At 38.4% G+C, this 12,860-nt stretch overlaps 1 protein-coding gene across 1 annotated transcript; it reads right to left on the bottom strand.

The window, feature by feature from the left end:
• Positions 1–118: 118 nt before the first annotated feature.
• Positions 119–11,935, bottom strand: LOC137183661 (mitochondrial inner membrane m-AAA protease component AFG3L1-like). The gene is made up of 17 exons (XM_067590858.1): positions 11,711–11,935; positions 9,911–10,001; positions 9,718–9,777; positions 9,518–9,636; positions 8,737–8,886; positions 8,550–8,624; positions 8,013–8,137; positions 7,644–7,917; positions 7,382–7,519; positions 6,961–7,114; positions 6,752–6,859; positions 3,773–3,898; positions 3,526–3,636; positions 3,135–3,250; positions 2,801–3,001; positions 2,474–2,668; positions 119–2,063 (listed from the first exon to the last, which is right to left on the bottom strand). Exons 1-17 carry the CDS (start codon positions 11,918–11,920, stop codon positions 1,836–1,838), a joined length of 2,481 nt encoding a protein of 826 aa, XP_067446959.1. The 5' UTR covers positions 11,921–11,935; the 3' UTR covers positions 119–1,835.
• Between the last annotated feature and the right edge of the window lie 925 nt (positions 11,936–12,860).

Genomic DNA, 12,860 nt, shown 5'->3' with positions numbered 1-12,860 from the left:
AACTAAGACAGAGATTGACAGTAGAGAATTCTGACATTCACAGAAATGATATTATCCCTTAAGAGAAGCTGAGCTGACCCACCAAAATGAAAATACAGGAAATAAAATGACAGACAAGTGGGATATAAAATCTGTTTAATATGTGTGTGTGAGCCACAACAGCCTCACATTTTAGATGTTTCTTTTGTCTTCATATCACAATGTGAAATCAATAATCCTCACTGACATGTACAAAGAAATATTCATTAAGCAAAAACAGCTTTCATCCACACTGACATAGCATCAGTCTGCTCATTATTTATTTGTTTTTCTGAAATTTGGATGACTGTGTCATGCTGGTTGGTATCCTGGTGGAAAATCTGATGAAAATGTTAAAAAGGGCACACACTGCTCATAATGCAAGCCAGGAATTCAGGTATTTTTTTATAGAGTAAACCTGTAAAGCTGTTTACTCTGTGCAGAAGCAACTGGCTTTATTATTAAGACACTTAACGTCATGATAACAGTGTGCAAGGAGTTGTTCTCAAATAGACTGTATGACAATTATAACTTGTGTCTTCTAAAATAAGCCACAAATGACTGAAATAATTATTAATAACAGCAATTTGTTGTCAGCAATTTGTTGTCATGTTAATAGATGCTGGAGGAGGGTAAATGGGTATTGAGAGGGAGAAAACCCCCCCAAATCCATCCATGGAAAAACCAATTTGTCCTCACTTTAGATTACTATCTAGACTTACTATCTTATTTTAATCACACTGACTAAACATTAACAAGACATGAGAAGCATAACCTCACTGTAGTATGACTATTGTGACCAATGAATTATCCAGAGTATAATGTTATTTTTAGAGGCCGCTACAAATACGGAGACTGTGAGGTAGTGCGAGCGCTGAAGAGTTAAACATCTGTTTTAGAGAAAAAAAATTGCAGCATCTTACTCAGCTCAGCTGTTCCCGGTGCTAAAGTGACCGTCAACCAAGAGTCATCGAGGTCTACATTAGAGCTGACTCCCTGAGGACACCACTGAAGAGGAGAAAACAACCTACAGTACTTGTGATCCAATAACATTTGTAACATCTGTCTGAAGTGCAAAAAGTAAAACCTGCAAATACTGAGTCCTAACAGCTGCTTTGACTGATAAATGAATGAAAAAAATCTGCCAATATATTGAAGTGGTGGATGAGACAATACTCTACCCACCCTCGTACAGATTCATGGGAATCATTACCATTATTTATCAGTAAGAAATAAACACCCGTTATGCTGAAACGGAGTAAGGTTAGTTAAGAGTAATGAGCCTCAGAGTAAAATTTAATTCCAGCACAGATATGTCAGATATGTTAATGTACCCACCACCATGTCAACTCATTCTGACACCCAAAATCCCGTTTGAATTCTGTTTTAACTGTAGCGCAATAACTTTCCTGACCTAACTACAAATTATTTTGTGGTATGTTTGTCAGTGCCAGTGCATCCGAGTGTGGGAGGAAATGTGTAGAAGGTACCTCCAGTGGAAGGTAAGCTACAAATGGGCTTTTTCACAAATGCCTTAGCTTATTGACTTTAAACCGTCGTAACATTAAAATGATATGTATTTTTGGAATTCCTGCTGGAATATAAAAACTACAAAATAATTGCACATTGCATAATCTAGGTCATTAAAGACCTGTGCATCACATCAGCTTCCCTCCCTTTGCAGTTGTCAGTGAGATGAAACAGGTTTTTTTTCAGAGTCCTGACAGGTTGCAGTCTAGAGGAGATGTTGTTGCACTTATATTCACTAATATTCACCCGAATCCAGTGGAATATTTGCCCTGAGCCTGCATGTCCAACTACAAGTAAACAGCTGATTTGTTTTGCCCACTCTGCAGGTGTTTTTCATCCCCTTTGTTTCTGTTCCAGTGCTTCAGCCCTTCAGGGAGGGAGGTGTCCTCCTCAAGTTCCCCAAGCCCTTCTACAAACTCCTCATATGATGACTTCTCTTGAAAGGGACGAGGTCCCAACAGTTCCACCATGTCGGCTTTGTCTAGAATCTCTCTTTCTAGAAGACGTTTTGCCACCTGCAACAGATGTTCAATAATAGTAAGCAACAAACAGCTTAAACAATATCAGTTAAGGTTAATTCCACCATCAATAAAGGTGATAGAAATAGATTTTCATCTACACTACACACACAACAGGCAGTGGATCAGCAGTAGTAGCAGTATTTAATACTTATAGTAGTAATAATGATAATAATAATGATAGTATATCACAACTAGCTATTTAACTTGATATAGTTAAAGTTGGCCATCTTACTCACAATTCTTCCAAACTGTTTTTGAAAATGCTAATTTAAGCAAACCACAAAGCTATCAGTTGCTGCATTGTACTGTTCACTGAGCTGCTTTAGAAGAAGACACTTTATCTTTATCTCTCTCTATCCTTTCCAATCTTTCATATCAGTCTACACAGTGAAAAGACTTCTCACCTTTTCCACCAGTCCTTTTTTATCGGTGACAAGCTGAAGTGTCCGCTGGAAGGCAGCATCTATAAGTAAGCGGACCTCCTGGTCTATAAGCTGGGCTGTAGGTTCACTGAAGGGCTTCTCAGTTATGAAGTTACCCTGCTGAGGGAGGTCAAAAGACACCTGACCCACCGCCTCGCTCATTCCAAACTGTACAACCTAAAATATGAAGGGAAATAAGAGCTTTCAGATATATTGATTAAACTAAACCTCTTTGTATGCAGGATCACGTACCATAGTTTACATTCTTGTCAAGCTGTGGACATGCTTGTTGTAAAATGTGGAGATTACCTGTGCATAGGCAGACTGTGTGACTTTCCTGAGGTCATCCTGTGCCCCGGTGGTGACTCGACTAAAAAAAACCTGCTCAGCCACTCGACCCCCCAGCATCATGCACATTCTGTCAAACAGCTGCTCCCGGGTGAACAGGTACTGTTCCTTAGGAAGATACTGAGCATAACCTAAACCTTTTCCTCTGGGAACGATGGACACCTGGGTGAGGAGAGTTGACAATGTGATCATTTGGTCAAAGTTTGTTTGACTGTAGAGGACAAAAAGAAGTAATATCATGCAAAGGATGCACAATAATTCAGAAAAAGAAGTAGTGGTGCAACAGTCTGTTTACCTTAAGTAGGGGGTCTGCATGTTCTAGGAACCAGCCGGCCACAGCATGTCCGGCCTCATGATACGCCACAGTAGTCCTCTCTGGAAGCTGCAGTACCTGTGTTTTTTTTTCAAGACCTGAGAGCAAAGTTAATGTTTTATTAAACTGAACTGCATGTTTTTTGTGCAAGCAGTAATGTTGTGTAGCAGAACATGAGCAAGGAAATGTATAATTCGAAATTTGAGTAATGTATAAATTCACATTGAAAGCACTGCAGGATCTTTCCATGCAGTGACGTCTCACTTAGATAAATTAAGATATATGTTACTACATTAACAACCTGAAAAAATATCTCAAAATACAAGTTAAATATAAAAGATGCATAAGTGCATAAATGTGGTTGTTAACTTACCTCCAATGACTCTCTCGACTGCCTGTTCAAAGTGCTTGGTATCAACATGCTGGTTCATGTGACGTGCTGCTATTAGAGCAGCCTCGTTACACACGTTAGCAATATCAGCCCCTGAGACACAAAAGACACCGTAACCCGTTTACACTGTGATGTGACAAAAAAAATTACAGATACAAAAGACAAAAGGTTTGACTCTTAATCGAGAGACTGAGCTGTGTGCACATGTGGACACATTTCCTGTTCTTACCAGTAAAACCTGGAGTTAGTGCAGCTAGCTTCCTGGCTAAAGCCTCTACTTCTATACTGGAGTCCAACTTCAAAGGTCTCAAATGCACCTTAAAGATGGATGCCCTGCCTTTTATATCTGGTGGGCCTGGAGAAAAAGAAAACAAACACATCATGAATTTTATAAATCACATGCTTTTCAGAACACCCTCTTTTTTTGGGGGGCAAAACAATGATAAAACCCTGAACAAAATGAGATAAAAATGTCATTGCAGAGGTCACATCAGCACATGTTTATGTCACTGATGCAGAGGCAGCACAATTCTTCTCTTTGACTATTCAGCATGGGAACACAACTGTAAGAGATAATGCATCAAACTTTGTCAAAGTGTTTTGAATACATGGGTGTGTTGACTCTGCCTTAGATTTTGCATCCCATAACTATGTAACATTTACAGACATTACAGAATCCCCTTCAACTGGTCCTCACAACTAATTTGCTCTTTTCCTGTATTATAGGTGCACATGTCATACGGGTCATTCTGTGTCGAATCAGATAAGGTAAGATTTTGTTCCAACCTTGTCTATATCATGAATGGGTCCCAAAACCAAGGCCTGGAAAATATTTCTGTTCAAATCCTATGTTTTCTTATTTTTAAGCCCTTGATATTTCATTTTTATAGCCTCAAAAATGCCTTATCTAGGAAGCCATGTTTGGGCATTAATATCTTGATAAGTGTTGTTCCTAGCCTCACCAAACTTCGGAAGATGGAAGACAAACACGTGTTCTGTTTGCCAAAACCATAAAAACGCCTGTACTGCATGCCAGTTTATTTTTATAAGGCACTAGATTTGGAAGAAAGTGCAAAATTCCTAAACAAGAGTGATAGATATTATATGAGGATATTATAAACCCATTTTTTGTACCCATATGGTATCAAACATTATTTTTTCTTCAAATGGTCTTTTAATGGTTACTCAGAACGTGTCTGTCTTCCATCTTACAAAGTTTGGCGAGGCTAGGAATAATACTTTTCAAGATATTAATGCCCAAACATGGCTTCCCAGATAAGGCTTTTTGAGGGTGTAAAACTTAAAAAATATCAAGAGCCAAAAAAAAAAAAAAACAAAAAACATTGGAATTGAACAAAAATATTTTACAGGCCTTAGTTTTGAGACCCAAACATTTTATAGACAAACTCTGAACAAAATCTGAGACGGTACTCCAACCACTTTCCTGGATCCTGTCTGATTTGACACAGAATAACCCATACAGCTCATTCTCAATATATCACTGACAAATGTTTAACAACCAACACACAGCTTTAGACACCAAGCTTGTCTATGCAGTTTGGACAACTTCAAGTCAAACTATAGCAGCATAAAAGAGGTCGAAAAGGATGTCAGCTGCAAACAACCGCAAGGTGAAACTAATTCTGTTGAGCTGTGCATCAAGCTGAGCAGCTAAGTTCAACATTGAAGGACTCAGAAAATACTATGACAGCAATGTATTGCTGTGAAGCTCCCTGTACAGCTGCAGCGGCAAATAGCTCTTACTAAGGGAGAACTATTTTCCTTTATTCAAGCAAAGTCATGAGGTCAATGGCACTCATCTTGAAGACAGCCTCTCTAAAATGTGAATATACTGGAGCTTATAAGTCTATTCTTAAACTAACAGCTGAGAGTGACACAAGGATTGGAGAGAAGTTGTGAAGGAGTATTTAAAGGGCACTTACTACTAATGGTTTAAAGGACCATTAGATCTGAGTCTTGAATCAATGGCTAAACTTGGGTCCTAATAGCATTATTCAAGTAGGCTTAGCCCACACTTATTTTTGTTTTGTGTGACATAATGATGTAACAAGTTAGTCAGATGTCAATTAGTAACTTGACCTTTTTTTAAACTTCATCTGACCAACACTGTTTAAATGTAGCAACAGAAAGACTAAAGGGAAAGGGAACAGAGCAACTCAATAACACAGAGAGGAGTGGTGTGTCCCTTCCCTCACGTTGGCCTCCAATTTTCTAATCCTTCTTTTATAGAAAGCCAGCTCTCTCATTTTGACCCAGTTTTCTTTGTCAGAGAGAAAAATGCCCTGCCCACCATTGTCCAACACTGTTGGCGTAGAGTAAATTACATCTTAGCAGGCAGAAAAAGATCAACCATTTTAACCTCAAAGATAAAAGCACACAGAATGCAGCATGCACTTTCAATGACATAACAAGTGAACAGGCGCAAAAAAAGAGCTCTGGCAAATCTAATAGGCTTGACACTAATTTTTTATGGAAACCATGAATGCATACCATGAACGTCAGTAAGGTCACGCTTGGTACCTCATTTGAAGGAGACAACTAGAAGCGAAATCTTGGTTTGCATTAGTACCAATGACTTGCATTTGTTGCATAGTGCCCAGTGTGTAGCAGTAGATTACTGAGATGGTGTGGTAAAACATTCCTGCATGCACAGAAAATTATTAAATACCTTACTAGTAACAGAACAAGAGGAAAGAAGAATAAAACTACAAGTTTTTGTCTAAAAGACTTTCCAAGGACTAAAAACCACATCAGGGCACACAGCATTATTTCTTAAAAGTCATTTTATGGACAAGATGTGCAAATCAAAAACCTGCAGATTACTTTTCGACTGCAATAAATGGTCAGATATAAGCAAATGTAGGGTCAATAAGGCTAGGAGATCAGTTGGTCAAGGAAAGCAACAAAGGAAATAATCAAGCTGTTCAGCTGATTGTGAAAAGGAATGATACTTTCTCTCAAGTAATTTGGAAATGACAGATTTACAAGAACTGTTGAAAACGAACTACACAAACTGAACAGGGAGAAATCACAATGCAGAGAGAGAGTTTAGACTATGTGTAAAAAAATGAATATCATTAATTGAAACCAGTTCTCATAAGAAATTTAGGTGAGTGCATGAAATTATACAACTAGAGAGGATGCAGCTAAAATGGAACTGAGACATTAGACATGTACGATAATTTACCTATATATATGTGTCGATCAAAGCGTCCAGGCCTCATCAGAGCTGGATCCAGGATATCAACTCTATTGGTGCCAGCCAAAACAACCACATTGGTGCTACTATTGAACCCTGTAATGAAAAAAACATATATCATACAAAGATGTCATGAAATATTGCACAGACGATGGAAGAAACTTCCAAACACTGAGAAAGGTACTTTAACTGCTTACCATCCATTTCCACAAGTAACTGGTTGAGCGTGTTTTCTTGCTCGCTCTGGTCACCGAAGTTCCCTCTGCCTCTCTTCCTGCCCACTGCGTCAATCTCGTCAATGAAAAGGATGCAAGGGGCATTTTTTCGAGCCATGGCAAACATATCCCTTATCTAATATAGGACAGAGCAAAGAGACATTTGTTAAGTCCTGCAGTGATTGATAAATTGGAACTGATTTACTAATCAGAATTCATTACAACACAAGTTTCCCACAGTGCAATTATTCAATGATAAAGAGCAAAGCAAAGACTGTCATATATAATTGTATCTTTGACATAGCAATGAAAGGAAATATTGAGTTTACAGATGATGCGGCCAAGTGGAAGCAAAACCTCAGATGACTCCTTGGCAGAGTCTAGCTTTCGGCCCAGTACTGACCCTTGCTGGGCCCACGCCAACAAACATTTCCTGGAACTCTGAGCCGCTGACAGTGATGAAGGGGACGTTAGCCTCTCCTGCAGTGGCCTTAGCTAGCAAGGTCTTCCCTGTTCCTGGTGGACCGGATAGCACTGCACCCTGAGGAATAATACTTGATGATCAATGTGAATGACTTGCAGACAGTTCTCACTTTAAAATGTATCTTTTAGCCCATACTCTTATACTCTCCAATACAACTATCAGTTATGGACCAATATCATACCTTAGGGATCTTAGCTCCCAGATCCTTGTACTGCCGAGGGTTCTTCAGGAAGTTGACAAACTCCAAAATCTCCAGTTTGGCTTCCTCACAGCCTGCAACATCCGTGAATCGAACACTGATGTTGTCCTTTATGATCTTGGCTTTGGATTTACTCATACTGAAGGGGTTTCCTCGCCCCCTGTTTCCACGAGATTGTGCCATCGGTCCGTGCCGTGTGGCAAAAACTAAGAAGCCAACCAGAAGTAAGGCTGGGAGAATGCTAAATAGTAATGTCCTACAGATAAAGAGAAAGCAGCTCAATTAGGTTGGCACGAGCACATCCGAAATGCTTAAAAGTCACATAAATATTTAGGAGACCAAATTTCTCACCCATCACTTTCACTGCTGTAGTAAACAGGGACTTTGTGTGTGGAGTCAAAACCCATATCCTGCTGAGCTAACTCCAGGTTATGCTCAAATGAGTCAACACTGCCTATGTTGAACCACAAATAGCTCTGAAATACATAGACAACAGAAAACATTTAACATACAGTATACTGTATGCTTATATACTTTAATATAAATGGTATACTATGAGCTATTATGACTATGTGAGAGACAGGAAGAGACAATTCAGTTTATTGAGTCAGTTTCCATGCATTGGTATTAATCTATTTTTATGGTGATCAGTGCCCATCAACAGGTGGGCATTTCATGAACTACAGGTTTTTGGGGAAGCCATGACAACAGATAAGAATCAATTAGAATCTGGTCTCTGACATAGAAGTCAAGTTTTTTAGCCCACAATCACATTGAGAACATTTTTAAAAACGTATGGGACCCACCATTTAAGGACTGACAGAGAGACTGGCCAATTCAAGTTGCTCTTGTCTCGACAAAAGGACATAACATTTTCATGCTACTAACCACTTCGGATGTGTTCACTCCATGGACAGGAATTACTTTGACGTATTGTTTGTTGACAACTTCCAGGTGATCCACCTGCGTAGAAAGCACAACATACCTATTAGCTCACAGGTTTGCAAACACAAACATGGAGATAAGAGACATCCTCATCAGGAAGAAACCAAAACTAAAATTTTCTCCCTCTTACCAAGCCTCTGTTCAAGTAGTGATGCACAAAGTCCTTCCAGGAGATCTGGACCCCCGTCTCTCGGAAGTAGAAGTACAGAAAAGCTGAGGCCATGCCTGCTGCAGCAAATGCAAGGTAACGTATTGCTTTTTCATCCAAGGGAAAATCATCCTGTTAGTTAAGGAAATGTTGTAAGAGAGAAGAGATGGACGAATTAATTGATTATAGGAGACATTGTCAGCATGCCAGTGAAAAATAAAATAATATTCTCACCCTGTAGCTACACCATGCTGCCTCACAAAACAACTACAAGCACTCATTTAATGGGAGAGCTCGATTGGTGCCGTATTATATATCGATAATATCGATTTAAACTTTTGAAAATCTGATAAACAATATATCGGCCAATATTAATTTTTAACATAAACATTTCTGACAAGGACCCCTTGAATTAAGAATGATAAGAATTATACCCAAGATATGAAGTGAGTGGGGCATTTTACAGTGGAAAGGAGTGAACTAGATTTAATGTTTGCAGCCATAAGAATAGTTTTATAAGAATATCACACACTTAACTAGCCATTTATGTGACAAGGATGTCAAATTATGGCAAATGCAACTTAAAACTTGTATCAGTGAGTAAAATGTGTATAAAATCAGGGTTGGATTTGACTTTTTAAGATCTCAGATGCCCGCATTTTAGTATAAATCTTCCATGTTATGTTTAAACACATACTGATAAAATGAATCATCAACCTGAAGAGAAGACGGTTATCGATCAAAACCTGACAAAGATCCACACCTGAAGACGCGTCCACCAGTGTGATTCTTCCTTTTTTCCTCCTCTTTGTCCTTCATCCCCTTCTTCATTTGCGTCCCGTCCCTCTCTCTCAAGAGATTCTTCCTCTTTGGTATTTTCATCTTAAGAATAACAGAGAGCTAATCACACACTGCACAAGACACACAAATACTGCTTCACATTAGGATTCACTCCTCACTCACTTTCATTGGATTTGTTGACACCAGGATTCTCCTCACTCTTTGGGAAAAACTTTTCAAAACCTAAATCAATAACAAACACCAAAAACAAAATAATTAACTGCAAATATCTCACACTGACCTAAAAGCATTTAGGTCATTCTGTGCATTCACTTAGCTTCATTATGCAATATAACAGCATTAGGAGGTACGTTACCTCTTGGCGGTTTGTTTGAGCTAAGTAACCGAGCAAGGGGGAAACTGTGTTGATATAATCTTCCACATTTCCTTTGGATCAGTGGCGTCTTCTGAAATAAAGATAGTGTATGATGAATATGTTAGCAGTGAAGGCAGGGCCACAAAAAGGCCCGTGGAAAAGAAATGTACAGCAGAGGCATTGATTCAACATGCTATATACACAGCATGTAACAGATGTTGTAACAGATGTAAAATGGTAGACAGAAAATGAAACATGATCTTCCACACTGATATCAGCTGTTATGACCCGGCTATGCAGGCTAGCTTCGTGTTAATAGGAGAAATCTACTCTGCTATAAGGTTTTGTTTGCCAAACAACCACAAACAACATTGTTTAAAGGATTACAGAAATCTCATTGTGACCAGGCTATACTGGACTGCGTCACCTAATTTAATTAAGTTGTTACCACACTGTGACATTGAACAGTTGCTACGAAGCTCACACGATGTGTACTCAGGTATCTGTCAACTGTGCATATCACACAGAATTATTAATTGCATATGGCTAAAATAGGTGCTTCTTCCACACAACTGCAAAATGTTTCAATGATTTGCTATTAGAGCTCGACGGACGATTACTGATACTTAAGAATAATAAAAATACAACAAAACAGATATTTTTTGGCTGATATTCTTTTTTTTCACATTCACACATGACATAGACTGTTTGTTTAGACATGAAGATGTCTCAGTAAAGCCATTTTAGCTGTTTTACAGTTAAGCAATAAAGTTAATTATCAAAGATGACAGTAACAGTAAATTTAATATAAGAGTAAACTTCAAATTTCTTTTTAATAATACCTATAAATTAAAACACATAAAAGAAAACTTCATTTAACTCACACTGAGAAAACCTAATGACAAATATAAATAGAATTGCTGGCAATAAGACATTTATTGTTCAGTTTAGAGCCTCATGGAAAATATTCACTTCATCACCTCATGTAACACCAACAACACCAACAAGGCAATTTACTGTATCTCAACATCTCCATTTAGGAAACATGGAGAGGAACACAATGTTCAGTTGTGTTGACACTCTTCATCTGATAAGAATAAAAAAAATAAAAAAATAAATAAAAAAAAAACAGTCTGAGCTTTACCTTTCTTTGGTCAGGTTGTGCTACTGACTTCAATAGAGAAATGTTGTAAGATTGTAAGATCCTCATTTTGCAGGAGAGGCAATGAAAAACTTCAGTCATTAAGAAATTCAACTTCCCATTCAATCAATTTCACCACTTTTAGGTGCTGAGCTGATTTGTGCAACTGCAAAACTGGTTTGCATGTGTGAAATATTTGCTTTACCCATAAAAAAAGCTAATTCAACTGGCTGAATAACTGACTGTTTTTTGTTTTTTTTAAAGAAGATTTAGCATGGGCAAAACGCGCCCCCTCCACACGCCCCCGTCAAACAAAATATTACGTGACTGAGGAAATAGACTTATACACAAAAACATTATCACACAGCAATTTCGTGTGAGCACAAACAAAAGAGGAATGATACATAAACACTGCTACAGTGTGTTTGTTTAGAGGTTTTTGGGGGTGTGCACGGAGGAACATTATGTTCTTTCCCACCACAGCCCTCAAAAACTGACAACCTCCAACCTTTCACCGCAGTCCGAAACGCACCTCCACACTAAGTTATACAACACATATGCAAGTAGCTGTTGCAAAACACAAAGTTTGCATTCATCCATTTTGAAAAAACGTAGAAAGTTTACACAAAGACAAGAACAACAACAACATGTCAACATACCGCCGCAACCGCACCGCTGTGGCGAAAAGTAGCTGAAATTACGGATAAGTCTCGGCTCCACGTCCGGACCGTCCGCACTCGGTTCCGAAAGGGCCCGACACTCACAGAGAACAACCCCATCATGTCAGCCACTTTCTGCAGGCTCTGATCTCCAGCAGAGCCATCAACTACTGTGCGTCTTGATCCCGTGCCAACAACTCCCGTTGTCATCTCGCGAGATTTCAGTTACAAAACAACTGCGTGAGATTTTACATGTGGGACTGAGACATTTTTGCCATGACTTTAGTCCCAGTGGCTGTGTATCCTCTCACACTGTGGTTTGAATTCCGTGTGGACTGAAAGAGTCTGTTGGGACTAGAGCACGTTCATTCTGACCAAGAAAGATGATATAAATTTGTTTTTTTGCTTTCAGAGCCAATACACGTGACCATAATACATGATCATTGGGTTCAGCAGTCAGTTTATTCTTGTTTATCACAGTACGATCATTTTCCATAGGGTGTATTATGTATTTATATATAGTGTATTTGGTATTCATTGCATTGCATGGCCATTTGAATTTTCAGCCTATTTTGGGGTTTAATTACATAGGACACAATGTACATGTAATGTTGCATAAGGACTGGTGGAAATCCAAGTCCTGACCACCCCACATGAGCATTTGCTTTCCCACGTGAAGTCAAAGTGGGCGTGGTTGACCCAAATGATGCCACAACCCATTTTTTGACTACATAACCTGTGGTGGAAAGAACAGTACATCCACTACAGATCACCCAAGTACAATTTGAGGTTTTTGTACTCAAGTTCAGTATTTAAATATTCTGCTACCTTATACTTCTACTGCACTGCATTACAGAAAGAAATATCAGTTTCAGGAGTAGGCACAACTTTTTACTTCACTACATTTATGTGACAGATTACTTTGCAGATTCAGATTTTACACACAAAGCTTATGATATATGTATTGTTATAAGATAAACTACCCAGAAATTTAAAGTTTAAGTTTAGTTTAAATTAGCTCTCTCTATATACATTAACTAATGAAAATGTCTTTTTTTAATTAATTAAAAAAGTTTCCCATCAAGTCATAATTGAAATTTTATTCATGTTGTTGTCTTGTTTACAAATATTACAAATGTAAACAAACCTT

The sequence above is a fragment of the Thunnus thynnus genome, chromosome 1 (genome assembly GCF_963924715.1).
Source record: "Thunnus thynnus chromosome 1, fThuThy2.1, whole genome shotgun sequence".
Lineage (NCBI taxonomy): Eukaryota > Metazoa > Chordata > Actinopteri > Scombriformes > Scombridae > Thunnus > Thunnus thynnus.
This window is presented reverse-complemented; position numbering and strand designations above follow the sequence as displayed.

Excerpts from the sequence above, each read along its gene's own strand:
- LOC137183661 (XM_067590858.1), bottom strand. The coding sequence starts at position 11,920 with ATGACAACGGGAGTTGTTGGCACGGGATCAAGACGCACAGTAGTTGAT. Across the intron at positions 3,899-6,751 it reads TGATCGACACATATATATAG|GCCCACCAGATATAAAAGGC; the intron begins GTAAATTATCGT and ends CTTTTTCTCCAG. Across the intron at positions 3,251-3,525 it reads AGTCGAGAGAGTCATTGGAG|GTCTTGAAAAAAAAACACAG; the intron begins GTAAGTTAACAA and ends CTTTGCTCTCAG.